This window comes from Penicillium alfredii, assembly GCF_028826965.1.
Source record: "Penicillium alfredii strain IBT 34128 chromosome Unknown utg000004l_segment0_segment0, whole genome shotgun sequence".
NCBI classification, from domain to species: Eukaryota; Fungi; Ascomycota; class Eurotiomycetes; order Eurotiales; family Aspergillaceae; genus Penicillium; species Penicillium alfredii.
This window is the reverse complement of record NW_026622701.1, coordinates 875528-901365: the sequence shown is the minus strand read 5'-3', so window position 1 is coordinate 901365 and position 25838 is coordinate 875528. Positions and strand designations below refer to the sequence as shown.

At 52.5% G+C, this 25838-nt stretch overlaps 9 protein-coding genes across 9 annotated transcripts; 4 read left to right on the top strand and 5 right to left on the bottom strand.

Moving 5' to 3' along the window:
* Nucleotides 1-230: 230 nt before the first annotated feature.
* On the bottom strand, nucleotides 231-3436 carry NUU61_001980 (putative plasma membrane H(+)ATPase; the record flags this gene model as incomplete). Its single annotated transcript, XM_056652562.1, has 4 exons — nucleotides 231-1937; nucleotides 1999-2706; nucleotides 2766-2989; nucleotides 3037-3436. The coding sequence occupies 4 exons, from the start codon at nucleotides 3434-3436 to the stop codon at nucleotides 231-233; spliced, it is 3039 nt and encodes a 1012-aa protein (XP_056513629.1).
* A 2426-nt stretch (nucleotides 3437-5862) lies between these two features.
* NUU61_001979 (Drug/metabolite transporter) lies at nucleotides 5863-6912 on the top strand (the record flags this gene model as incomplete). The annotated part of the gene is made up of 3 exons (XM_056652561.1): nucleotides 5863-5901; nucleotides 5983-6381; nucleotides 6466-6912. The coding sequence occupies 3 exons, from the start codon at nucleotides 5863-5865 to the stop codon at nucleotides 6910-6912; spliced, it is 885 nt and encodes a 294-aa protein (XP_056513628.1).
* A 361-nt stretch (nucleotides 6913-7273) lies between these two features.
* Nucleotides 7274-8884, bottom strand: NUU61_001978 (WD repeat RBAP46/RBAP48/MSI1 family protein; the record flags this gene model as incomplete). The annotated part of the gene is made up of 6 exons (XM_056652560.1): nucleotides 7274-7448; nucleotides 7515-8000; nucleotides 8057-8518; nucleotides 8572-8677; nucleotides 8745-8801; nucleotides 8860-8884. 6 exons carry the CDS (start codon nucleotides 8882-8884, stop codon nucleotides 7274-7276), a joined length of 1311 nt encoding a protein of 436 aa, XP_056513627.1.
* Nucleotides 8885-9331: 447 nt separating this feature from the next.
* NUU61_001977 (chromatin-binding exonuclease XRN1) lies at nucleotides 9332-13611 on the top strand (the record flags this gene model as incomplete). Its single annotated transcript, XM_056652559.1, has 2 exons — nucleotides 9332-11036; nucleotides 11096-13611. 2 exons carry the CDS (start codon nucleotides 9332-9334, stop codon nucleotides 13609-13611), a joined length of 4221 nt encoding a protein of 1406 aa, XP_056513626.1.
* A 338-nt stretch (nucleotides 13612-13949) lies between these two features.
* Nucleotides 13950-16113, bottom strand: NUU61_001976 (cytochrome P450; the record flags this gene model as incomplete). The annotated part of the gene is made up of 6 exons (XM_056652558.1): nucleotides 13950-14476; nucleotides 14591-15208; nucleotides 15279-15347; nucleotides 15423-15510; nucleotides 15572-15697; nucleotides 15772-16113. The coding sequence occupies 6 exons, from the start codon at nucleotides 16111-16113 to the stop codon at nucleotides 13950-13952; spliced, it is 1770 nt and encodes a 589-aa protein (XP_056513625.1).
* Nucleotides 16114-16331: 218 nt separating this feature from the next.
* On the bottom strand, nucleotides 16332-19249 carry NUU61_001975 (snoRNA-binding rRNA-processing protein PWP2; the record flags this gene model as incomplete). The annotated part of the gene is made up of 5 exons (XM_056652557.1): nucleotides 16332-18153; nucleotides 18211-18458; nucleotides 18513-19008; nucleotides 19070-19182; nucleotides 19232-19249. The coding sequence occupies 5 exons, from the start codon at nucleotides 19247-19249 to the stop codon at nucleotides 16332-16334; spliced, it is 2697 nt and encodes an 898-aa protein (XP_056513624.1).
* A 324-nt stretch (nucleotides 19250-19573) lies between these two features.
* On the top strand, nucleotides 19574-21110 carry aspC (septin CDC12; the record flags this gene model as incomplete). Its single annotated transcript, XM_056652556.1, has 7 exons — nucleotides 19574-19615; nucleotides 19682-19695; nucleotides 19763-19805; nucleotides 19866-20028; nucleotides 20103-20413; nucleotides 20474-20982; nucleotides 21041-21110. 7 exons carry the CDS (start codon nucleotides 19574-19576, stop codon nucleotides 21108-21110), a joined length of 1152 nt encoding a protein of 383 aa, XP_056513623.1.
* Nucleotides 21111-21658: 548 nt separating this feature from the next.
* Nucleotides 21659-22907, top strand: NUU61_001973 (WD40 repeat domain-containing protein; the record flags this gene model as incomplete). The annotated part of the gene is made up of 3 exons (XM_056652555.1): nucleotides 21659-21710; nucleotides 21788-22129; nucleotides 22213-22907. The coding sequence occupies 3 exons, from the start codon at nucleotides 21659-21661 to the stop codon at nucleotides 22905-22907; spliced, it is 1089 nt and encodes a 362-aa protein (XP_056513622.1).
* Nucleotides 22908-23809: 902 nt separating this feature from the next.
* On the bottom strand, nucleotides 23810-25373 carry NUU61_001972 (ACT domain-containing protein; the record flags this gene model as incomplete). Its single annotated transcript, XM_056652554.1, has 3 exons — nucleotides 23810-24809; nucleotides 24865-25271; nucleotides 25329-25373. 3 exons carry the CDS (start codon nucleotides 25371-25373, stop codon nucleotides 23810-23812), a joined length of 1452 nt encoding a protein of 483 aa, XP_056513621.1.
* Between the last annotated feature and the right edge of the window lie 465 nt (nucleotides 25374-25838).

Here is a 25838-nt window from a genome sequence, read left to right as displayed (position 1 = left end):
AATCATATTGACCAATCGACAAAACATCAATAGACGAGGAATACCGTCTTTTTCACCAAAAACCCTTTTTCACTAGAAAACTCCATACCCAAAAAACACCGTAAATATTCAAAGTCATTAGCTTGGACGTGAATGCGAGAGCATCTGGCTCCCCATTATCTTCTCCCAGGTTCCTTCTTCCCCTGCTCCACATTAAGGCATACCTCACAGCCAGACCTCAACATACCAATTTACTCAACATCCTCTTCTTCCTTGCTGGCAGCCAAGAAGAACCGGCCCTTAGGCTTACCAGGCTCCTCATACTCAACAGTCAAGCGCGAAAGATGGCCGAGCAGGTTCTCGATCTTAATTTCGCCCTTGTCGCGTTTCGCCCGACCGAGGTCATCGAGCCATTTGATCTTGTTCAATGTAAAGTAGACCAGCGCAATCACAATCTCCACGCCAAGCGAGTAGCCCCAGATCCGCACGACAGTGACAATATCCGTCCAGCCGTTTTGAGTCTCAACGAACTGGTCTTTGGGGTTGGTGGGCATGTCCTGGTTGCTGAACCAGCCGAACAAACAGAAAATGGTGGCGAGGATGTCGACGCCCAGGATCGCCGTGACCAGGTGGATGGAGGGCCAGGTGGCGATACCACGCGTCACGAAGATCAGCCAGTTCTCTGTCAGGGCCACTTCCAGGAACAGCACTTCTTGGATGGACCCCCAGTTTTGGATGATGCCGCCCGACGGCAGGAACATTGTGCCTCGCACGACCCACGTCCCCAGCGCAAGTAGTACGCCTAGGAGTACAGAGATAAACCAGATCTTGGGGAGCTGCCATTCCACGGGCCGTAGTTCGAATGATGCGTGGTCGTAGGCCACTGCCACGGTTGCTAGATCGGCAAACAAAGCGAGGAAGACAATGAGCTCGACGCGAATGCTTTCATTGAGAATGATCATGGATGTCACCAGATAGATTTCGAGGTGCAAGCAAAGCGCAATACGATATTGAATATACGCTTTCATGCGGTGGAAAATCTGTCGTGCAACTTTGATCGAGTCGATGATAGTTGATAACCCCGGCTCGAGGAAGACAATGTCCGAGGCTGATTGCGCGGCTTCTGACGCTCCTTCCACAGCGATACCGCAGTCTGCTTTCTTGAGAGACGGCGCATCGTTCACACCATCGCCAGTCATAGCAGTGAGATGGCCTCGCTCTTGCAACATCTGGACGACTTGATATTTGTGTTCTGGGAACACTTCGGCAAATCCATCGGCTTTCTCGACTAGATCTCCGGCCATAGCCCCGCTCAGTCCACCATGAATAAGCTTGTCGGAGTTGTAAACTTTCGTACCCAATGCCAGCATCTTGCAAGTTTCTTTCGCGATAGCAATGGCATCACCCGTGAGCATTTTCACACTAATCCCAAGGTTCTGGGCTTCGCTGATTGTCTGAGCCGTATCTTCGCGGGGAGGATCAAACATAGGCAACACCCCCAGGAGAGTCCAGTCTTCGCCTTCTTTTTGAACGGCCACGCCAAGAGAGCGGAAGCCACGATGGGCAAATTCCTGCGCTTTGGACTTGTACATATCGGCAGTAGCTTTCGAACACTTGCTTAACTGGAGCACCGCCTTCGGGGCGCCTTTGGTGCAGGTATATCGAGTGCCATCGCAGTTGGCAACGGTCACGATTCGTTTTGAGACGGGGTCAAATGGTGTAAATTTCTCCGTCTTCCAGCCACGGCGTAGAATCTCTCTTGCTTTGGGATACTGTTTGAGTGACAAAACCGTAACCTTATCGATAGGGTCGAGCGAGTCGATATTGTGCGAGGATGCGAGCACAGCGACGGCAAACATCCAGTCGACATCCACGCCTTCTGCCACGTACGGGTCCCGAATACTGAGTTTGTTGGCAGTTAGAGTTCCAGTTTTATCAGAGCAGAGAATATCAACACCCTGTATGACTGTCAGCGTGAAACAAGTTAACCTTGGAGAATGGAAAAAGCGCGGGACATACAGCTAGGGATTCAATCGCAGTCAACTTCTGCACAATCGCTTTCTTCTTAGCCAAATATGCAGCACCCACAGCCATAGTGGTTGTAGTGACCACGGGAAGACCGACAGGGACACCGATGATCAGCAGAGAAAGAGTGTAGTGAAGAAGAGTCTGCTGCCCGGGAGAGGCAATGGGGATATGGCGGAAGAATCCACCAATCCATGCGGCAAGAATCCAGGCCATGACAAGAATCAAAAGGGACGTTCCAATGTTGTCCATGACAATTTCGAAGTGACCGGCACCTTTGGCGGATTGCACCATGCTCGCAGTGCGGCCGACAAAGGACGTTCGCGCCGTGGTTTGGACCACTGCATACGCTTTTCCACGCTTGCAGCCGGTGGTGTAGTAGATCACATCGCCCATATAGCGGTCTACAGCCAGAGATTCTCCGGTGATGGCAGAGTGATCGCAAGCAAGAATGGGATAGCCGCGCTTCCGGGGCCGCTTCTGGTGGTTTTCGTCTTCTCCTTTATGACCCTCTTTTTCATCCTTGCCCTTTTTCTCGTCCTTGCCCTCGCGTTCGCCTTCTTCTTCAGATTCAGATTCAGAGCCCCCGCCGAGCATGCCTTGCTCTTGGAGTTGATTGAACTCTTCCCAGCCATTGGGATCGTTGAATTCGCAGATAACCTTGGCATCGGCAGGAACCACTTGACCCTCACCCACAATGATCTATACCATTCGGTCAGTACCTGAAGAAATCCGCGAATGAATAAGACATGCCGACATACAACATCGCCAGGAACCAACTCTCGAGCTAGAATCTCTTGCTGGGAGGTATCACGCATGACCAGGGCCCGCATGGCAATATCGCCCTTGAGACTGGCAACCACGTCGGCGGCCTGCTTTTCCTGATACCAGCCAACAGCGGCGTTCAGACACAAGATACCAATGATGACACCAAAGTCAACCCAGTCGTCCAGACCGGCAGCGAGCAGCACCGCCAACTCCATGACTGCCACCGAGTTAGATATGGTTGTGCAGATGATGAAAAGCACTCACCATAAAGAATAGGGCCACGAAAATACGACAGAATCTTGGCAATGGGGTTTTCCTTCTCAGAAACCAGTTCATTCCAGCCCGACCTCCGGCGCCGTTGGGGCACTTCCTCGCTCGACAGCCCTTCGCGGATATCGGTTATGAGCCAGTCATCGGGGAAAGTCCCAGCTCCTTGCTCGATTTTCTTCACGCGGACCTGGCGTTTCTTCCACGGCGCGTACCAGAGTCGCTTCTCCTCAAATTGCCCTTGCTCCTCCTCTGCGACCGTGTCACGGAATGTCGAGACATACTTGACCAGCTTGCCGTATTCATCCAGGTTGGACCAGTCTTCTTTCAACGACGCACGAGAGATGCGAGAGCTACGACGGCCATCACTGCGCTCGGCGTCGCCTTGACTCCCCATGTTGGAGCTTGGGGACAGACAGATCAACTGGCAAGCCCTAGATTGGGCTGGATAGGTCTTCGGTAACTGCTAGTTGGAGATGATAGCGGAAGAGAGCTTGGTTCTGGATGGCAGAGGAAAGCCTCTGCAGGATCGCAGATAGACAAGAGTGTGCAGAAACAATACAAAGAGAAGAACGGTTCTTTCAGTCTCAACCACCAACACACCAAGTAGAATGAAGCGGGAGAATCCCGGCTGATTGCTTTTCTTGCTTCGAGCCTTACGTGCCGGGTGGGGGGGGGGGGGGGGGGGGGGGTGAGGAGCTCTCTACACATTTTCTCCTCAGTCAATCATGCTGACGTCGAGACTAGGAAGTTGCCGGCATAACAATCAAGCTCTCAAAGATCCGAGGAGTTGTTGACAGGTCTTGACGTATGAGACATCCATGGATGGGTGGCTAGCCTATCCGGATGATCGGATGATCCTTCTCAGCAAGAGCCCGTGTTGTCCTGACAAGCAGTGGCTTGACGAGCCAGCGAGCAGCTCCATTGACTTTGGACCGAGCTCACCGACCCACAGGACCATAGGATCGCGTGAGGGATCCAACGGCAAGTCCCTGTGGAACACGCCCAGAGACGGACCATAAACTTTGGTTCAAGTGTGGTGAGCATCCAGAAGAGGAAGAGGTGTATGCCAGGAAAGTTACAACCTGGAGAGGTCAGCCTGCGGGACGAATCGCACCTTCAACGCTGTTGCTGTCGACTGTAGAGCATCAATGGTTGAGGGGGGGTTTCTTTTGAGCTCTGGCCGCAGTCAAGTGATGGGGATTAGCTTGAAATGGATATCCAGCTGTCAGCCAGATAAATGTCCTTTGTTTGGATCGACAAGCTCCCAAAGTGTCGGGGGACCAGCGGGAACCTCGGATCGGCTCAATTGGCGCAGTCTTGGACGTCATGCATCGTGCGGATTCCGCTGGCACCCGGGCATGCTAACTTGTCGCGAGACATGATCCATGCAGAATTCCCCATACCTAAGTGCTTGCACCTGAGGTATCTGAAAGCTCTGGAGAGGGATGAGTGGATGTCCAACCGGGCAGGTGCTGGAATGCAATCAGTCCACGTGACCTCGGAGTCGCAATGTTCCATGTCATGTACCTCGTCATGTATTTTAGGTGCGACGGTACTTGCATTGCACCGTGTTGTTTTCGGATCTCGGTTCTATGTAGATCCCGCGAGATTGGAGTTAATGAATATCAAGTCTCCTCAATTCGCCAAACCCACAAGGCGCGTCGGCCCCCATTCGGAATTCGCGGATGCTCAAACGGCATTCATCCTGGAGATACGCGTCCGCGTGCTGGTCGGTGATAGTCCGCCTTATGGCAAGAATGCTTACCTGTCAGGATGAGTACCCAAGGTGCCAACAGCCTAAAGGAAAAAAAAAAAGGGAAGTATCAGACTCCACGTGCTCCAAAGATAGGTATTGACCGATTCGTTGAGATCGCTTACAGTGCGCATCCTTCGCAGGGGGCCGATTTTATACATGGCACAAGTGATTTCGGCTCATGGGGACAACCTCAACAGGTCAATCAAAGACACATTCCGAAGGTTGCTCATTTGTGTGACTTGGTCTTCCCAGGCTTGATTCTTTTCTCTTTGATCTGCTTCTTTTTTGTGTTAGGCGCGTGGGGCGATCAAGCCCGGGCCGAATACAGCAAGGCAAGAAACGGCCCACATGGCCCAGGGGTATACATTAACATAATCAATATGCATCGTAATGTCCATGGATGGATGGCCATGATCTGCGCTGTAACCCCCGTCTTTCTGGGACCTGGAACTACTTAGGGTTACTCCTGGGTCGCGCTTGTTTGGTGGATTCCCCAGATTATACATGGAATGAAGCATCGAGACTGTGAGAGGATAGTAATCCGCTGCGTAAATTGGCCCTGGATACCTTTCATTCCCCATTATTCGACCCAACCAACAAGGCTCTCACGGATGACGCCTTTTTTTTCGCCCCCAGAGGAAGTGGGCGGGAGTGGGGCGGAAATCTGACTCTGCTGGAGAATGAATCATGTCAGAGTGATAAAAATAACAAAAGACATAGGGCCAATTCGGCTTGCCAGACTCTTTCCTTTCTCACCTCTCCCTCCTCTTCATTCTCCCATCGGCCCGCGCCGGATACACACCCCCATCCGGTATACAACACCCCCAGTGATCCGACTGCATTGCGAGAAACATGGGTCCACCGAGTCACGAACCCCAGCCGATGGAGATGAAGCCCACCGAGCCATCCCCTCGATCCTCCATATCGTCGACAACGGTCAGCGCTGAGGATCTGGAGGCCAACTATAAAGAAGGGCTGGGACAGAGCCCCCCGACGTGGAGCTGGAGTACCAGACCCCCGCGCATGTCAAATATGCCTGGCTGGGGTCCTACTTGGTGGTAGCGATGCTGTTGACGGTGCACAATAAGATGGTGTTGGTATCGGTAAGAATGGCCCATCGTCCCACATCTTGCCCTGCGAGAAAAGATCGCGCGCACTCACACATAACATCGCGAGTCTTATAGTTCAACTGCCCGTGGCTTCTGACCGGCCTGCACGGCGCATTTTCCGCCGTCGGCGGATTAATCATCTTGAAGCTGGGGTATTTCAAGCTATCAAAGCTCTCGCAGAGAGACCATTGGTATTTAATCGCATACTCGGTGCTTTTTAGCGTCAATATCTTCTTCTCCAACTGGTCTCTCTCCCTCGTGAGTCTGGCCTTCTTCCAGATCATCCGCAATACCTCGCCGATTTTCACCGTCGTCCTCTATCGCATCTACTATTCGCGCTCCTACTCGAAAGCTACGTATATTGCTCTCGCCCCGATTATTCTGGGTGCTGTTATGACTGCGACGGGAGATTTGAACTACTCCTCCCTCGGATTGATCGTGTCGGCTGTTGGGGTGGTCCTGGGAGTCGTCAAGGTATATACATTCGATTTCTCATTCTTCAAACTCTTTTTCCTTTGCTTGAGAATACCAATCTAACGTCCAACTCCCGCTATACAGATCATCGCCACGAACCGACTCATGACCGGCACCCTTGAGCTCGGATCGATGGAGCTAATCTATCGAATGTCCATCTACTCCACCATCCAAACGGTGATCATCGGAGCCATTGTAGGCGAATTCTCCGAGTTCTCCACATCCCTTGCGAAGAGCGCAGACGAGGGTTCGTTCGGTATGGCCGGCGCCGCCGCGTCGTTACTCGGCAACGGCTTCGTGGCATTTTTACTCAATATCGCGTCTTTCGAAACCAACAAGGTCGCGGGTGCTCTTGCCGTCACGGTTTCGGGAAACCTGCGACAGACTCTCACCCTTGTGTTGGGCATCTTCTTTATGGGCGATTTCGTGCTCAGCATCCAGACGGTGGCTGGCATTGTGCTCGTGCTGGTGGGATGCGGTCTTTATAGCAAGGCGGAGCTGGACTCCAACAAAGGTGCTACATCCCGTTGATGGGGATTGCGAGAATGGTGTGGGCCGTCCGATATACACCGGCTGTTATGTCGGCTGAGCCACCTTAATGTGTTAGAGCAATGTTTTATGTAGAAATGGGTTACCCGAAATCTGCGTTCCACTTGTATATGGAGTCCTGTAGTTCCTCCAGCTGTGGCATACCGCTGAGATCGAGATTTGGAGGCTGGCCGCATTGGCAGTCATGCAGAGAGTGTTTATGCTCGATGGCTTTCGCTACGTTAGTCCTGTAAGTACTGGGAATCATATTTTGAATTCTCATTACACCGGACAGTAAATGAACATGATAACAAGTTTGGGAGATCAGAAAAGCGCAAGAGCGTAGACCGGTCCGTGCCCATCATCACGACTCCAGCTCCTCCGTCGGCACATCCTCTAGATCCTTGCCCACGATGGCGTCCGCCACTTTCCATACCTGCATCAGGTTGTCCTCCGCAGCCGAGCACAGAACCCAGGGGTCGCTGAGGTTCCAGCTGAAATCGGAGATGCGGTTGGTGTGTCCACCGTGCATAAACAGACTAAAACATCTATTAGTTCACCTTGAACTCATCTTGAAGCAAATGATAAGGGCGGGTTTCACTTACAGCTCGGGAGGCCCGTCTTGAGCATCCTCCGGGGTCTGTTCCTCGCCCGCTCGGCTGAGGTCCCAGAACATGATCTTCCGGTCGTAGCTGGAGCTCGCCAGTACCGACTCCTCAAACGGATGCCACGAGATCGACTGCACGGAATCGGTGTGGCCTTCCAGAGAATGGAGTTTTGTCTTGAGGTTACGCAGATCCCACAACCCAATTGTCTTGTCTGCCGACCCTGTCGCCAGAATCGTCTCGGAGGCGGGGTTGAAGGCGATCGAGTTGATAGCGTCGCGGTGCTGGCCCTCGGCCGAGGCAGCTGCGCGATTTGTCTCGGCGGCACGGGTGTCCAGAATCTGGAGCGTGATGTCGTCGGAGACGGTTCCGATTAGAGAGGAGTGGAGGGGGTGGTGCTGGACATCATTGACGATAGACGAATGGTGGGTGTAAGTGCGGGTCGGTCGGACTGCCTTGTTGCCCTTGGTGTATGTGGTGAGGTCCCTGCCATCCAGTCTGGTTAGCTTGTTCATGTGAGAGTTGGCCTGGCGAGTACATACCAGAGTCGCACTGTCTTATCCTCACTACCCGTTGCAAGATGACCGGCCTCGTGCGGGTTCCAGCTGAGCCCAAACCCTTCAGCATCATGTCCCAGGAGCTCCATCTGGGGGTTGACGTTGCCCGTGGGCAAGCTCGGGTGCTTCGAGCGATCCCAGATCATGACCCGCCCATCTGTGCACATTGTCGCGATAATGTTAGGGTTTTGTGGCTGGTAACGCGCCTTGTTGACCTCGCCCTTGTGGTCAATTTTCTGGACAATGTTGAATTTGATCTCCATCTGAGGCTTCTTGGGACCCCCACCATAGCCTCCAATTTCACCTTTCTCCTCGTCGTAATCATCGGGATTAGGGGCATTAGAGTTGGGAAGCTGCACATGGGCAATTTGGAGGTAATTTGGCGCATCATTGGTGGTATGTGTGCCGATCAAGAGGCGATGAGTTGAGTAGGGCTTGTCGGGGACTCTGCCAAGACACCGTTAGATTGAATTTCAAGCCAGCAAATATTGGACACATACTCTTGCTTATCCGGAAGCCATTGGGTGGTGAGGGTTGGCCATTCTAAAGCCGTGCTGAGGATCATATCATAGAGAAATGGTGCGTTCTTCTTCCATGTCTTGTACTCTGTTCGAGAACAATTAGTGAGCAATAGTTGCGCATATACTGTAAGAAAAACAGTCTAGACCCATACCTTCATTGATGACCTTCTCGCTGTTGTGTTCCTGCTCCCTCTCTTGCTCATCCGCCGCTGGCCATACCTGATTAGATTGAGATTTCACGCAGCAAACAGAAAATCCAGGGCTCACCAGGGTCTTCCTCATAAGGTTCCATTTTCGATGTTTATAATCAAGAAGAACAGAAGAATCGCTGTTGAAACTGGGGGTGCGAATGCTCACGGGGGAGAGAGAAGGGTGAAGCCATCTCCAAGCGAAGGGAGCTCAACGCGCGACACCGCGTTAATGGGGGCGCTAGTCCCAGAATAGTAATCGAGCCTTGGCGATGACTCGAGCATCGCCGACGGTCTGCTCTTCTTCTCTTTGCTTCTCCCACCTTTCCCTCTTCCCTTGACACTTTCCCCTCTTTTTCCCTTGGGGATCTGCTGCGTGTGGAGGACTTTTCTCTTTTCACCTCGACCTTCTCCCTTTGATCTCGGATCTTTCACCTGCGGTCGCAAGTACCATTCTGCCTCAACTTGCGCACCTCTCCATTTCCTCCACACCTCCCACCATTCCTTCCTTGTACTAATATTCGTTTTGACGAGTCACGCTTCTTTCCATCATGGGTGTTCCGAAATTCTTCCGTTGGCTGAGTGAGCGGTATCCGGCGATCTCGATGTTGATCGCAGAAAGCCGGATCCCCGAGTTTGACAGCCTATACCTGGATATGAACGGCATTATTCATAACTGTACACATAAAGACAGTGATTCCCCAACGTTTCGCATGACTGAGGAACAGATGTTCATTGCCATTTTCAACTATATCGAGCATTTGTTTGGCAAGATCAAGCCGAAGCAGTTGTTCTTTATGGCAGTGGATGGAGTCGCACCTCGCGCAAAAATGAACCAGCAGCGCGCACGCCGATTCCGGACAGCCCTCGACGCTGAGAATGCGAAGGAGAAGGCTATCCAGCAGGGACTCGAGATGCCCAAGGAAGACGCCTTTGACAGCAACTGCATTACCCCGGGTACCGAGTTCATGGCCAAGTTGACGCAACAACTGAAATACTTCATCAACAAGAAGATTTCAGAGGACACCGATTGGCAGGGCGTAGAAATCGTTCTGTCGGGCCATGAGGTTCCCGGAGAAGGAGAGCACAAGATCATGGAATACATCCGGCGCGCAAAAGCGCAACCTGACTACCACCCAAATGTCCGCCACTGTCTCTACGGCTTGGACGCCGATCTCATCATGCTGGGTCTCCTCAGCCACGACCCCCACTTCTGTCTTCTCCGAGAGGAGGTGACGTTTGGTCGCCAAGTACAGAAAAAGCCCAAAGAGCTTGAACATCAGAACTTCTACCTCTTGCACCTGAGTATGGTTCGGGAGTATCTGGAATTGGAGTTCCAAGAATTGGAACAAGAAGGGGCCCTGGACTTCCAGTTCGATATGGAACGTGTGATTGACGATTTCATTCTTATGGCCTTTTTTGTTGGCAACGATTTCTTGCCCAACTTGCCCAACCTTCACATCAACGAGGGCGCCCTTGCGCTCATGTTCAAAATTTACAAGGAGACGCTGCCGAAAATGGGTGGCTACATCAATGAACAGGGCGTGATCAACCTGCAACGCCTGGGGATGCTCGTGGATGCCCTAAGCCACGTCGAATACCGGTTCTTTGAGGCGGAATATTCGGATGCCCAGTGGATCAAGTCCAAGAAAAATGGAAACGATGGCACTCTGGAGCTGCAGCAGAGGCCGAAAGAGCTGACGCTCACTCCTGCCCAGAAGGAAATCCTCAAGATGATCAAGAAGTACGTGTTGAACCGACCTGGGAAGGCATCTGAACCGAAGCCGTTGGACTTCCCTCCGACGCTTCCTGCTCGCGATCGCAGCTTCGTGGAGCAACTTGCCGATGAGCTTCGACTGCCTTGGTCTACTACGGAGAACGAGAATGGTGATCGATTCATGAGACTCGAACTGCCTCAGACACAGAGCAACGATGATGACGACGATGATGACGAGGACGAGGAAGCATCGATGGCTGTTCAGCGTATCATCCGAAAGTATGAGAAAGCGAAGGTCCAAGAGATGACTCCCGAGGAGGCCCAGCAGGCTGCGGAGCAAAAGTATGAAACCAAATTCCAAGAGTGGAAAGATAACTACTATCGATCCAAATTTGGATGGGGCCTTGACAACCAGGAGGAGATGAGGAAGTTGACCGAGAACTACGTGCAAGGCTTGCAGTGGGTTTTGTTCTATTACTACCGCGGCATCGCGTCGTGGCCTTGGTTCTTCAACTACCACTATGCTCCCATGATATCTGGTAAGTGGACGTCCACAGATTTTGTCGCCGGTAGATTTGGCAGCTAATACTAGAACTAGATGTGATAAAAGGACTTGGCGCAGACATGAATTTCCAGTTGGGTCAGCCTTTCCGGCCTTATGATCAATTGATGGGTGTTTTGCCGGATCGCAGCAAAAAGATCGTCCCTCCCGCGTATTGGGATTTAATGACCTCACCTGAATCCCCCATTATTGATTTCTATCCCCGCGATTTCGACCTTGACATGAACGGGAAGAAGATGGAATGGGAGGCCGTTGTGAAAATCCCGTTCATTGACGAAAAGCGGTTGCTGGATGCGCTCAAAACCAAAAATCAGCTGCTGAGTCCTGACGAGAAAGCTAGAAATGACTTTGGAGTCAGCTTGAAGTTCACCTATTCCCCCGATGTGCAGTTTGTCTACCCTTCCTCGATGCCGGGAGTGTTCCCCGACCTTCCAAACTGCCATTGCGTTGAAAATGTGTTCGACCTTCCCACGATGGATGGTTTGGAGCCTTATGCAGGGTTGATGGAGGGTGTGCATTTGGGTGACGCGGCGTTGGCCGGATTTCCAAGTGTGAAGTTCCTGCCGCATGTCGGCCAGTTGGGATTCCACGGCGTCTGTGTATTCCAGCAGGAAAGCCGAAACGAAAGCCAGGTCATCACGCTCCTTGACCCGGGAAGTCGTTCAAATATTGAATTGGCCAAGACCAAACTTGGACAGCGAGTCCATGTTGGATACCCGTTCCTGCAGGAAGCACTCGTGATCCGTGTCTCGGATGAACTTTTTGACTACATCCTTCCCCCTGGGGAGCAACATGTTGTCTCCATCCCCCATACTCCTCAACAGATCGAGCAGTGGAAAAAGAAAGCAACCAAGATTGAAAGTACTTACAGCAAGCGACTGGGAATGATTGTCGGGGAGGTTGAATCCATGGTCCACATCCAGCTGCTCAAGGGCATGATCAAGACCGACGATGGTTCCACTATCAAGGAATTTGCCGATATGCCTGGGCAGGAGACCGACTATGCTCTTCAGGTGGTGGTTGATGATGTGGTCAACCCGGATGAGCGTTTTATTGAGCGGGAAGCCCTGCCCATCGAGGAGGAGTTCCCGGAGGGCTCGCGTGGTTTCTTCCTGGGCGACTTCAACTATGGAAGACCGGTACATATTACTGGCCACGACGAAGGGAAGGTGAATGGATTGATCGCGGCCGTGAAAGGCCGAGAGCCAGACTTCGCCAAGGACCGCGTCCGGGAGACCGAAAGATATTGCCCTTACATGCCATCGTATGCAATCGCGCGCAGTCTTCGTTTGAATCCCCTGGTCCTGGCCAAGATTACGTCTTCGTTCACTGTTGACGTCGAAGGCCAACGCGTGAACTTGGGTCTCAACCTGAAGTTCGAAGCGCGCAAGCAAAAGGTCCTTGGATACTCTCGTCGTGGCGATTCTGGCTGGGAGTTCAGCCAGAAAGCCATGGATCTTATTCAACAGTACATGATTAACTTCCCCGAGTTCATCGCGGGCATCCAACGCAACCCCCAGGGAGACCGCTATCGCCCAACTGACTTTTACCCGGAAGAGGTCGCTCAGTTGAAGGTGAAGGAAATTCGGGATTGGCTCAAGTCTATCGAGGCTAAGAACTTCGAGAGAGTGCCCCTTGACGCTGAGCAACTTGATTCCGATGTTGTTAAAATGATCGAGCAAGATGCCGATCGCCTCAACTTGGCTCAGCCGCAGATGCAACCGAAGAAGGTGCGCGGCGTCCCGCGGAGTGCTCTGCTTCGCCCGGCCGATGTTGAACACCGTCTTGGCAATCAAACCTTCAAACTCGGAGATCGGGTGGTCTACGCCCAAGACTCGGGCAAGGTACCAATCGCCACTCGTGGGACTGTGGTTGGTCTCACACGTACCTCGCGGACAGTCCTACTCGATGTGGTGTTCGATGTGTCGTTCATGAGTGGCACCACACTGGGTGACCGCTGCTCGCCGTTCCGCGGACAGACCGTCCTTGTGTCATCCGTTCTGAACCTCTCTCACCGCCAGCTGCTTGCAAGCTCTCGGGCCGCAACCAGCCAGCAAACCCAGCAGTGCCCGACGCCGCTGACCGTTGCCGGGTATGGTGCCCCTCTGGGACCCAACGGACAGGGTCAGCTGAAAAACGCCCCAGCCCCTCCGCCCCTGCGCGGCCCCTTCCGAGGCGCCATTGCTGGACAAAACAACGGGCCTTCTCGTGGCGGTCGGGGTGGATTGAGCAACGGCCAATCGACTACTCTGCCCTTCAGAACCCAAGCCAACGGCGGTCCTCCGCGAGGTCCTCGTGGTCGTGATGGCACCAATGGCACCCGAGGCGGCCGAGGACAACCCTACACCCGAGGTGGCTATGTGGCAGTTGAGAATGGCGATCCGGCTGAGGGCGTTGTTCAGCACAACCCGAACTTCCGAGCGCAGAACTATTCTCAAGTTCCGCCTCCGCAAGGACTTGACCAACGGCGCGGTCGTGGCCGGGGCCGTGGAAACGGAAATGGATACCGTGGCAGGGGTCGCGGACGCGGCGTACCTGTGAATGGTCAGTGATTGGAAGATGTTCAGAAAGGATTGATTGGAGACGAACATTGAATTTTCATTATTGTATGTGTACGAAACTTTTTGGGGTATGCGGTGGCACAGTCTACTAGATAGCCGGCATTGTCATGGCGATGCTCCTATTCACTGAAGAGAAACGCGCAATGGATTGATACCACCAGTCGATTTAGTTCACCGAGTTAGCATAAATTCTTCAATCTTCCCGCCCTGTTAGCTATCCCTCGAGTTCAAAACAACTAAAAATCCATTCATATTCCACCCTCTCGTTGAATTGACAAGACACCTCCACCATTAGATAGCCCCTGGTGACATTCCCCGACCTAAGCGACCTAAGCCACCCCAATAGTCCGCTCAATCGACCTCTTCCGCAACAGCACCGACGCCGACATGTCCGGGATAATGTGCTCGCCGACAACCAGATTAGCGGGTCTTTTCCCAGCCTGGTCTTCCTCTAATTTGAAGTCGTACTCCGAGATAATCCGGCTCAGGATGGCTTTGAGGGTGTTCGACGCAAAGAACCGGCCGGGGCACGCCTGGCGCCCGAATCCAAAGTGCATGCTGACGGGACTGATCGAGACGAAGCTGGATGCTGTGGGTGTGGGGGTTGCTGGGGTTTTTGTTAGGTGTGGTCTTTCGTTTTCGCTGGTGCTATCGTGGATGGTTGCGCTGGGTGAAGTGAGGGCGTTTCGGTCTGAGGCGTCTGGGCACCATCGGAATCCGTCGAATTTGTCTGGGTTGCGAATGAAGGAGGCGTCTTTGCTCATGGGCCCTGCGGCGAAGCAGATATGTGTTCCCTTGGGCAGGACAAGGCCGTCGGAGAGGGCGAGAGGCTCTTTGATCATGCGGTGGAAGGATACTGTAAATATCGAGTTAGTGGACCTTGTTCCCTCTTCTCTCTATCTCTCTATCTCTCTTTTGCTGGACGAGACAGGAATGGGCTTGTCAAAGGTTTTCTTTAAGGGCCGCTTACATTCACCCGGAGGATTGAACCGCTGCGACTCGCGCAAGAAGCTATCCAGCCGACGCTGCGCAACGAGCGACGTCTGCGTAGCATTCTCCCATCCATCACTCAAAGTGCGCCGGATCTCTTCACGCAGTGGATCTAGATACTCGGGCATGAGAATCAGATCATAAAGCGCATGGCACAAAGCCATGGAGCTGGTATGCACGACAGCCAGACTCATGAGGAGCAGCATATGATGAGCAAGCAGCTCCGGGTCCTGGTCCTGTCCCTCCTCAGCCATATCCATCATCCACTGCAGGAAATCGTCCGGCTTCACGTACGCCGGGTCAGCGGCCTGCTCGGCGGCTCGGCGTTCGCGGATCATCGGGATGAACAGGCTCTTGACGAAACGCAGCTGCTGTTTCATTTGGCGCACTGATGGCAGGAAGGGCGCGACCAATGGCCGGAAGAATGTTGGGCATGGACGAAGTAGGAATATCGTGATTCCTACGTTCACGGAGTACTGGCTTGCGGTGTTTAGCCATTCTTCGTTGCGGCGGAGTGTATCGCCGGCGACGACGCGTGATGTGGCTCGGGCGATGAGCTGAACGAACATCTCGTGCGGCTTGACTTTGATCCAATCATCTATTCATTCATGGAAATCATAGCTTAGTCTATGTTTTCTTTCTTGGGGGTGTAATTTGCGGTGACTGACCTTCGCATTCTGGGATAGCCGAGTCGAAGGCATATCGGAGCTCATCAATGACCCAGGGAACAATTCGACCTGTTCGATTTCCAATGGTAGATCAATATCAAGATTCCCCCATATTATGTGATAAAAAAACTGTCTGATAAATACCTAGCCCAGGAGTCAAGCGCTTTCGAACCGTGGCTGAGGGTAAGCCACTATTAACGAGGATATTTGTATAGTCACCCAACGCATTCTGCTGATCTATGAGCAACGAGACACCAACCCACAAATAATACTCCGACCAGAAAGGGACTGACTTCATATTGGGCATCCAGGGAGCTAATAACTGATGGAGGCAGATTGCGAAGCTCATCCAAATACTTGACCGGCAAAACAGTGAGTGCTCCATCTGCCGTGAGCATGCGGAAGGGAGTATCTTTGTACTGTAGTACTTGTTCAACGCGGCCCACTAACACACACGAGCAACTGCAAATCCAAGGCAAAATGTGAGACAAACCTTTTCATAACCTCGATAGATCAGGCAAGCAGCTTTGGGATAATAGAGGAGCCGATTGAAAATGGCCGGCGTCCAGGCGTAGTACTTGAGGGTGGGGATTCGCTTGATATTGGTATCCCCTGACCGTTGTAGCAGAAGGAACGCCACAAAAAACGCCCCTACCAGGGACAAGGCAATTGAGTCAACCATCTGGTAGTTCATTGGGGGTGGATTCGGTCCTGCAGCAGAGAAAAGGTGTGGAGCAGAGGGAGGTAGAAAGACGGGTTTCCAGGTCCCTGGGATTCGGTGGACAGATGAAGGGAAGCTCACAAGAAGATGATGGAAGGTGGCACAGGATGGCATTGGATAGGATTTGGTGGTACTCAGAGAGTAGAAATGGGTTTTCAAGAGAAGAGGCGTGGGAAAACCCCTAAGCGACCAGACAAAGAAAAGCCGCTTTGTTCACAAACGTCAAACGCAAGACCCGGCGATCCCCCATTTTATTTTCGGTCCAGATTATATACAAAACGCCAAGCGCAGATGCAACTAGACATACAAGGAGATACAAGAAATCATGGAAATCATTCAAGCCCAATCCACTCGCCCTCTCCATCATCCGCTTCCTCCATCTGGTCATCGAGCCCGTCCATTTCCCCGGAATCGGTGGCCATCAGAGCGTTCGTAGGTTTTTTCTTTGCAAGCACAGGCTGCGAGAGCAGGTAATTCAAATCATAGAGGTTCTTTTCGGTCATCCACTTCAGGTTTTCTCGGATATCATCGATGGCTCGCTGGACGGCGCGCAGCTCAGGAGCAAACGTTCCTGAGTTATCTTTAAGGTAACGGCCGTGACTTCCGAAGAGTGATTCAATCCACATCAGGTTAAATTCGAGATGGGGGGTTTCTTCTGCAGCATGGGCAACGAAGCGGAGGAGACGAGGTAAATAGACCGTGGGCACCGTGCGAACCACAAGTGGAATATCCGATGGAGGAATGGCCTCATACACGGCGCGAATGAGCTTGGACTCGTTCAACCGGAAGGACATGATAAGGGCTTTCAGGAACGTATTGTCATCGTCAACGGTGTCGGATGCGGCAGCCTTCTTCGCCGCATCAAGGGTGGCAAGGATGGTCGACGGAGTGATCGTGATATCAAGATCGAAGGGGTCAAAAATGAAATCCGTATCCAAGCTGTAAATCAATAGTCCCTCCGTGGAGGCAGCGCAGAAGGCCCGACCAGTCGGCGCAAAATCGACCGACGTGACCCGCACCTCTGGGCGGGTCGTGCGAGCGCCGGCATCGCCGCGCTTCGCACCAGGAAGGGTGCGATCAACTCGGTCCTCCAAGTCAGATGCTTCACCCGTCTCATCAATGAGCGCGCGGGGTCCGGCTTCTGTCAGGTCACGGCTGTTCAGGATCTCCTGAGTGCCATCAATGGACGTGTTCACCGAGATTGTAAATTTCTTGACCAATGACCCTGTCCCCACATCATACAAGCAAATGTACTTGCTGTTCCCGCCAGCCAAAATGCAGCTGCCATCCGCGCTGTACGTGATTCGGTTGAACGATTTGGTTCCGGCGACGTTGGCTGCGGTCCGGCGATCCGACACTTTTCGTCCGCCAGAGACATCGCGGCGGCCATCGATCCCTCCTTCTTGCACAGCGTCATGGACAGACCAGAAGGAGAGCTGTCCGTCAAGAGTAGAGGCCGCGACCTGTTTCCCGTCGGGGCGGAAGGCGACGCTCAAAACATCCGATACCAGCTGCAGAGGCTCGCTGGTTTGCGTCCTGCCAAAAATACTCCAGATTCGGACCGTGTGATCCCAGCTTCCACTGACCAGATGATTACCATCTGAAGCAAATGCAAGAGTAGAAACCGGGCCCTCGTGACCGGAAAGCTGATCGAGCAATTGACCCGTCTGCACCGACCACACATGAATGTCAAATGAGTCCGGTGAGCCAGCACAAATCACTTCACCAGTTGGATCCACTGCTAGCGAGGAAAATGACAGCCGCGACGGCGCAGTAAAGGTTCGGAAATTGCGGTAGCGGATCAAATCCCAAGCTCGGATAGAGCCATCCAAGGATGCCGTGAACAAGACATTTCCTTTCTTGGCAAATTCGCACGCAGTCACTCCGCTGGTGTGTTCCGTAAAGGTCACAATGCAGAATCCCGACTTGACATCCCACACCTTGACCTTGCCGTCATCGGCAGTCGTGACGATCTTCTGACCATCTGGCGAATAGACGAGGGCATTCATGGATTCTAAATGCCCTTGCTGCTTCAAAATGTATGACTCGGATTGCCATTCCCAGACCAGCAGCTGGCCATGCTTGGATGAGCCGAACGCCAGCCACTCTCCGGTTTGGTTGATTGTTACGACATCAATGTTGCTCTGGGAGACACTATAGAACGAGGCCAGTCAGTAAATGAAATCGGGGAAGATATTTGGGTATGCATACCTCAGAAGATGGATCATGTTGAACTCAGGCAGGTCATATAGCCCAAATAGACCGTTTGAGAACCCCACCACCAAGAAGTTGGATGGGGCGTGGAATGCGGCGCAATTAACTTTGGCGTTATTCTGCATGAAAAAGTCCTTCTTCACAATTCTCCAGCGGGCATCTGCGATATCTTCCATCGTATCTGGATCCTTCTTCGCCACATATTCCCAACGAAACAGAGCGCCATCTTGGCTTACGGTATAGATCTGCAGGCGGAATTAGGACCAAGCTGTGACAATAGCGTTCCAGCAGCGACTTACCAGTTCTTGATTTCCAGAGAAGTATGCAGCCACCACGCCCTGCCGGTGACCTGCCAGAGTGGTCGGTTCAAATCCCTCCTCGGGATCCAAGCTCCATACTCGCGCTGTCAAATCCCGAGAAGCCGTGAGTAGGAACCGCGAATCGCTGGACCATTCAATGTTGAGCACGGAGTCGAAGTGGGCAGCGAGGTCTCGGTGGAGAACAAAGGGGGCGAATTCAATCTCGCCATTGGTTTCGGTACCGGGGGTGGAGGGGGTCTGCCAAATCTGCAAGCGCCGTCCCACGCCAACTGCGAAGTGTCGCCCAGACGGGGAGAACTTGAGCGCAGTCACACGCGATTTGAAAGAAAAGTGGTGTAGCGCAATGCGCCGATGGAAATTGGTCAGGATTGCCCGGCCATTCTCGTCGACGGTCAACAGCAAATTACCCCTCGGCGATAGATCGAGACGGTCGATGTTGGTGCGGTGCGCGAAGGGCAGGGTATACGAAGTATTGCTAGAGATATGATAAGCTTTTTACCCATAGTCATGAGTTGTCAATCCCGGGCAAAACGTACTGTACAAGATCAAAAACCGAGACTCGATTGCCCACAGGCGAGAGCAAGCAAGTGCCATCGGGAGTGAAGAGCAGGTTTCCCTTGCGGTAAACAGTCCCCAGCAAATTGGAGAACTAAAAGCAGTCAGCAATAATCCAGCTAGGCATTTCAATCCACACACACCTTGAAATCAGTCTTCATTTTCACACAAATTGGCACGCTCTGCCAGCTTCATCCAGCTTCGAAAAATTAAAGCGATAAGGACCTCGGATCAGCGATGTTCCGTTCCAGTCTCAATCAGGCCTAGTGCGGCGCTAACCCAGATAGGCAAGGCGAGCTATACTCCAGAAAACGAAAGGAGATTCAGGGGGAAGCAGCGATGCGGTGCACGTCTGCCCTTCTTCCTCCTTCCCATCCCGAGTTGTCCCATTCTCTCTCGGTGTTTTCCCGTTGAAGGGGCCATTTTCTCCTCTTTCTTTTCCCTCCCTTTTTTTCCATTCCTCGTCTCCCTATCACCCCACCACCATGTCGACAACGGAGACTGCCTCGCCCATTGGCATTGCCAATGTAAGTCTGGATAACTGCAGCGGATTGATTTGGGCTCAATGGCTAATCTCTATTCTTTTTCTACAGCTCCCAAACCAGCGGTGTGTATCTCCGGAGATTCGATGGCTGAGAATAGTGGGAAACGAAGATTCTAATGGGACTGGATAGGCACAAGATTGTTGCGAAGCGGGGTGCGGCGTTCACTATTATGGTGTGTTCCATCGTGGATGTCTTATTGGAAGTGTTTCGAGGTTAACCATGCTTTCTGCAGGTTGCGGGAGAGTCGGGACTGGGAAAAACGACCTTCATCAACACCCTGTTCTCCACCACCATTAAGAACTACGCCGACCACAAGCGCCGCCACCAGAAGCAGATTGACCGCACTGTCGAGATTGAGATCACCAAGGCTGAGCTCGAGGAGAAGTTCTTCAAAGGTTCGCTGGCACTGGTTTTGTTTGTGTCTATTATTTTTTCGCATATCTCCGCTGATCACTTTTCTTCCTTCCAGTCCGTCTGACTGTCATCGATACCCCCGGCTTTGGCGACTATGTCAACAACCGTGACTCGTGGCAACCTATCATCGAGTTCCTGGATGACCAGCACGAGTCGTACATGCTCCAGGAGCAGCAGCCCCGCCGGACGGACAAGATTGACATGCGCGTTCACGCTTGCCTGTACTTCATCCGACCCACCGGACACACCCTGAAGCCCCTGGATATTGAGGTCATGAAACGTCTGAGCTCTCGTGTCAACTTGATCCCCGTCGTTGCCAAGGCTGATACCCTGAGCCATGCCGACCTGGTCCGCTACAAGGAGCGAGTGAGTTGGAATCGGTGCCAAGGAATAATTGAAGCGAGTTCGAAGCTAACGAACGACTAGATTCGCGCTGTGATCGAGGCCCAGGGCATCAAGATTTACACTCCGCCCGTCGAGGAGGACGATGAGCACGCAGCCTCCCACGCCCGCAGTCTCATGGCCGCCATGCCTTTCTCGGTCATCGGTTCGGAGAAGGACGTCAAGGCTAACGATGGACGTGTCGTCAAGGGCCGTCAGTACGCCTGGGGTGTTGCCGAGGTGGAGAACGAGGACCACTGCGATTTCAAGAAGCTCCGTTCTATCCTGGTCCGCACCCACATGCTGGACCTTATCCACACGACCGAGGAATCGCACTACGAGGCCTACCGTGCCCAGCAGATGGAGACGCGCAAGTTCGGCGAGGCCCGGCCGCGCAAGCTCGACAACCCCAAATTCAAGGAAGAAGAGGAGACTCTGCGCAAACGCTTCACCGAGCAGGTCAAGGTCGAGGAGGGCCGCTTCCGCCAGTGGGAGCAGAAGCTCATCTCCGAGCGAGACCGACTCAACAAGGACCTCGAGGCCACCCACGCTGCGTATGTTTACTGGTTCTCATCTTATATTTGGGGTGTATGTTTACTGACCTGTTAATAGGATCAAATCACTGGAACAGGAGATCGAAAACCTGCAGGGCTCCAGCACCCGCAGCCACGGACGTCGCTAGGAAATTCGGCTGTCAAAAGGGGAGTAGGCGAACCATGCATGCTCTCGTTCTTTTCTTCTCTTGAGTACCCTATGTCTTGCTTCGCGCTTAGGAGGGCGCACCTTGGCCTCGATGGGCTGGTTCGTTTTTGTTCTGTTATATCCATTTACCGCTGGTAGCTAGCGATGGTGTCTACATCCTTTGATAATAACCTCTTCCTGTGTTCCGTAGCGCGCAAAAAAATGCAGGGTTAATCCTTTCAAGTCTGGTATAGTGTACTTAGGGCGCAACGAGTATATATAGTGCTCTGGGGGCACAGTCTTCAGGGATATATGTCTTGTTACATACTGTAGTTCTTGAAACTATTCTATGTCATTCATGTTTTTTTCTTTAATTTGCAATTTCTTGTTATAATTATCAACCCGTGCTCTTCAGATCCAGCCGCGCGAAGCATGGGCGCAGGCCATGTGTAACCCTTCGAAGGTAGCTGGGTGGAGCTGGAGCTCCGAGCGCATAACCAAGGCTGTTGATCCCGCCAATTCTTGATTTTACTCTCCAATGCAACGGCCATGCCGCCAAAACTTCCAACTCAGACCCTCCACACCCTAAAAACACATAACGGTAAGCCGATTCTATATGAGTACAGCTCGCAAGGAGGTCAGAGTCCCCCCTAACAAGCCGCTTTTCTGGTCCCGCAGGGCCCGTCAATGCCGTGACTTTCTCCAGCTCCCCCGGCACATACCTGCTGACGGGGTCTTCAGACCGCGCCGTTCATCTTTCGCGCGCGGTGCCTACCAATTCCGACAGCTTGACGGTCCCGGAAACGACCTCCCCGATCCAACGGTATGAAGCGCATGGGTATTCAGTTCTGGACGTAGCCGTCACCGCCGACAATGCGCGCTTCGCCAGCGTGGGAGGCGACCGCCAGGTATTTTTGTGGGATGTCGAGCAAGGAGCCACGACCAGGAGATGGGGTGGACATAATGCCCGGGTAGAAGCTGTTCAATTCGCGGGCGAAGGTGACGCGGTAGTCGTCACCGGTATGTTATGCGTTTCAAAAAACTTCTACTGCTTGCATTTATCCTGCTCGAATGGTACTGATCTTCCTCGTTCTTCAAAACAGGCAGCGCAGACACGACCATTAATCTCTGGGACGCCCGTTCCAATGCCCACAAGCCCATCCAGACACTCACGGAGGCGAGTGACACCGTCTCGAGTCTCCACGTGCACATGTCGACATACTCGATCGCCAGCGGGAGCTACGATGGCCATGTACGTGTATACGATGTTCGCATGGGGAAAACAACCGTCGACGTGCTTGCGCATCCGGTAACGAGCGTCCGTTGTTCGGCGGATGGAAATACAGTATTGGTTTCCACGCTGGATAACCACATTCGGTTGCTGGACCGAGCAGACGGAAATCTGCTTGCTGCCTTTGGTGAGCCAGCAAAGCGGGAAGAACGGCCTTCGCTTGGCCTCGGTGGCATGACAAGACCTCGTCACACCTATCGGAACACCGAGCTACGAGTTCGTTCGGTACTTGCCAAGGGCGACGCAGTGGTTCTGAGTGGAAGTGAAGGTGCACAGAGCAATGCGGTCGGCCTCGGAGCAGCCGTTTTTGCCTGGGATGTGCTGAGTGGAGAAATGATTGCCACGGTGCCGATGGGGGAGAAGGTCAAGGCCGTGAGTTGTGTGGCGTGGAATGAGAAAGGAGGCTGCTGGGCGGGTGCATGCTCTGATGGTAAGAAGGGAAGCATTCCCCAAAGGTTACTGGTTATATTAACAACCGTTCAAGGAACTGTCCGAGTTTATGGCTGAGGATGTGCCATCGCAAGACGCTCATCTGCAAGTATTTGACTTGCTTCGAAGCCAAAAACACCCTCCCTTTATCCCATGCTTCTATACGTAGGATCACTACCGCAGCATTCCCCATGAGATTGTCTTCTACGGCCTGCTCATGCTGAAACGGGGCCGCAATGCCACGACAAGGTCGTCCAAAGACTGTCCACAGGACTATAAGTCCTTGCCTGCCTTCATGCCTCCCCAGTTATCGGTGCCAGGCCCCTCGTTCCAGGTGGAAAACGAAGGCTGCAAGTTCCTGAGGTATTATGCACCACCTGGTCTTCGGAGGATTTGCTTCCACCGAGTCTTGTTTTCCACTCAAGCTGGGAGCCCTTGCTATCGTCGAGGTGCAGCCCATAATTGTGCTGCGGGACTCTTGGTTTTATCAGCGAGTCTGTCGCATCATTGACTTAGAACTCAGTTGACGATGCGATCGTTGGAGAACTGGGATTCTACTTTATCTCCAACGAGCACAACTCGACCTTGTATGTCCACAAAGCGATTCGGGTTGCATTCTCGCCCATAGCATCCGTGTATGTAAATGAATCTTCTATATTCTTCCAATCAACTCCCTGTGCAGGTTGTATCATATAATTGCATGATTGATAAGTATACCTATCTGGCAAAACATCATACCAGGACATTGAGAGACATGCTTAAAAACAGAAGACATGATCAAATCTCAACCGTGCAAGCGAAGCTTTTCCAATACCGGAACTCGAAAGCAATAAAAAGGCACAAGCAATGTACGTGTACAAGAATAAAATAATAAAATATAGCATAAAGACTTTTTCTCCTTCCAACACCAACATGCAGCATGCATAAAAGATCATGGGAACATCAATCCAGATTTTTCATGTAAATCAAACAAAGAGACTTCATGCACTCACAGAGGGAGCCTCATAATCCAGCGGTGCATCTTCAGGACGAGGCTCCTGCATCTTCTCTGCCTCCAACGCGTCAATGGCACGACGGAGTTCATCCTCGCCGACGATGATAGTTCCAGCACGGGCAGTGCTAAGGAAGCTAATCTCGACAGCATCGGAAGAGAAGTCCAGGTCTGGCTTGAGATGATGGGTGGATTGGGGCGCGGACGTTAGATTGTGAGCAGGGGACGGCGACTTCTTGTCTGCAGAAGTGAGAGCCAAGCGAGTCCCGAAAGTGTCGAAGAGTGCGGGCACAGATCCAATGACACTGCTCTCGTGGCTACCGACGAGGCTAGTGTCGCTGGTGTGGTTGCTCTCATGCGCGGTGTGCTTAGCAGCTTCTGCAAGTCTGCCAGCTACACCGCACACGATACCCGTGGCCTCGAGGGAGAGATCGCGCAGATCGAGCATGATGGGAATGAGGTAGTCTTCCTTGGAGCCTAGGAGCAGACCCGAGCCGTCTTCGTAGTCTTGATGAGAGGAAGTATGACGGGCAAAGCGGGGGAGAAGCCGCGCCTCAAGCAGCAATGATGCTGCAGGGTCCAGATCGGCAAGAGTCAGAGAAAGAAAGCGTGGTTCATCGATTAATAGAACAGTGGTGAGGGCATCGCGTAGAATAGACATGGAGCTTTCTTCGCGATGGTACTGGTGGTGCGCAGCGCATTGGACCAGACGGAGGCTGTCATCCACGTAGGGCGAGATCTGGCGTTTGCGAAGACTCTCAAAAGTGCGTGTTTGTAGCTCACTCAATGTGGATGGTGGTGGGGTGACCGGGGGGAAGAGACTACTCAGGCGTCGTTCCGTGGTCGGGCTGAGAGGGTTGTTGACAAAAGTGTCTGTGGCGTTATCAAATTGAAACCCACGGCTCTCCAGCGCGGTCATGACGCTGTTCTTGCTATGAAGGGGCACAAGAATATAGTCCGAGAAATAGGTGGAAATGAAAAAGATGGAGCTACAAGACCAGATTAGCACGAGCCCATCCAGTTTAAGTCTTGGTGACCACGTACATTCCGGCCAGTGCGAGCGGGCTGGTCAGTTCCAAAACACGCTTTCCAGCCTCGAGGCCTTGACCGAGGACTTGCATGGCAATATAATCATTCTCGCTCACGACTAGGCGATCCCGCAGGGAGCCGTCCAGGTGACCGAGTTGATCCATCAGAGGCACGAAGTATTTGTCGACTAGGCGTCGAGGACAAATGATAGAAACTTCCACTGGGGTGATAGAGACATTCAGGAATGCCGGCTGTCTGCTCAAATTCTTCTCAGAGTGATATTCAATATCGTCGAGGATATCATCATCATTCTCTTCCCTTTCGTCCAGCGGAGTGATTTCATCAAAGATCAATCGCAGCACCGGCTTTAGGAAGTACGGGTAAAGCTCCAGAGGAATGTGCACGAGCACCAGCCGTTCCTCCTGGGATTTTAATCAGTATTCCCTGTTTGAAGGTAGGAGAATTGTTGACTTGCTCACCAGGAAGTGCACCTGAGCATCAATCAGAGTTATCGATTGATCCATTTTAAACGTCGAAACCCGTCTTCCGGGTCAAATCAATGTTCCCAGTCACAGAAGTATCGATCGAGTCAAAGGAACTCCAATGCAGAAGCTCTTCGGTTTCGTTTCTTTTTGATCTTCAGGGACCCCCACGCAGACATGGTGTAGGGCAATTACGCCATTGCAGCCGAGGATACAATGATTGGGACTGAAGTGGACGCCAGCTCACGCAAGGGACATTGCGTCAGTCACAGATTCAAGCACGAGCGTAGTAGGAATGGAAATGTCGAAAGAGCACAAGAAATAAATGAGTCAATGTCTAATGAAAGAGAGGGGCGAAGGCGAAGAAAAAAAAAAAGGCTGAGAGTCACCGAGATAAAGAAAACGCAGACAACGTGACCACCTTCACCCTCGTCCATTTTTTTCCCTCACTCTTTTTTTTCTTCTTCACACTTCCTCATTTTTCGCCCTGCCACTTATCGCCAAGGC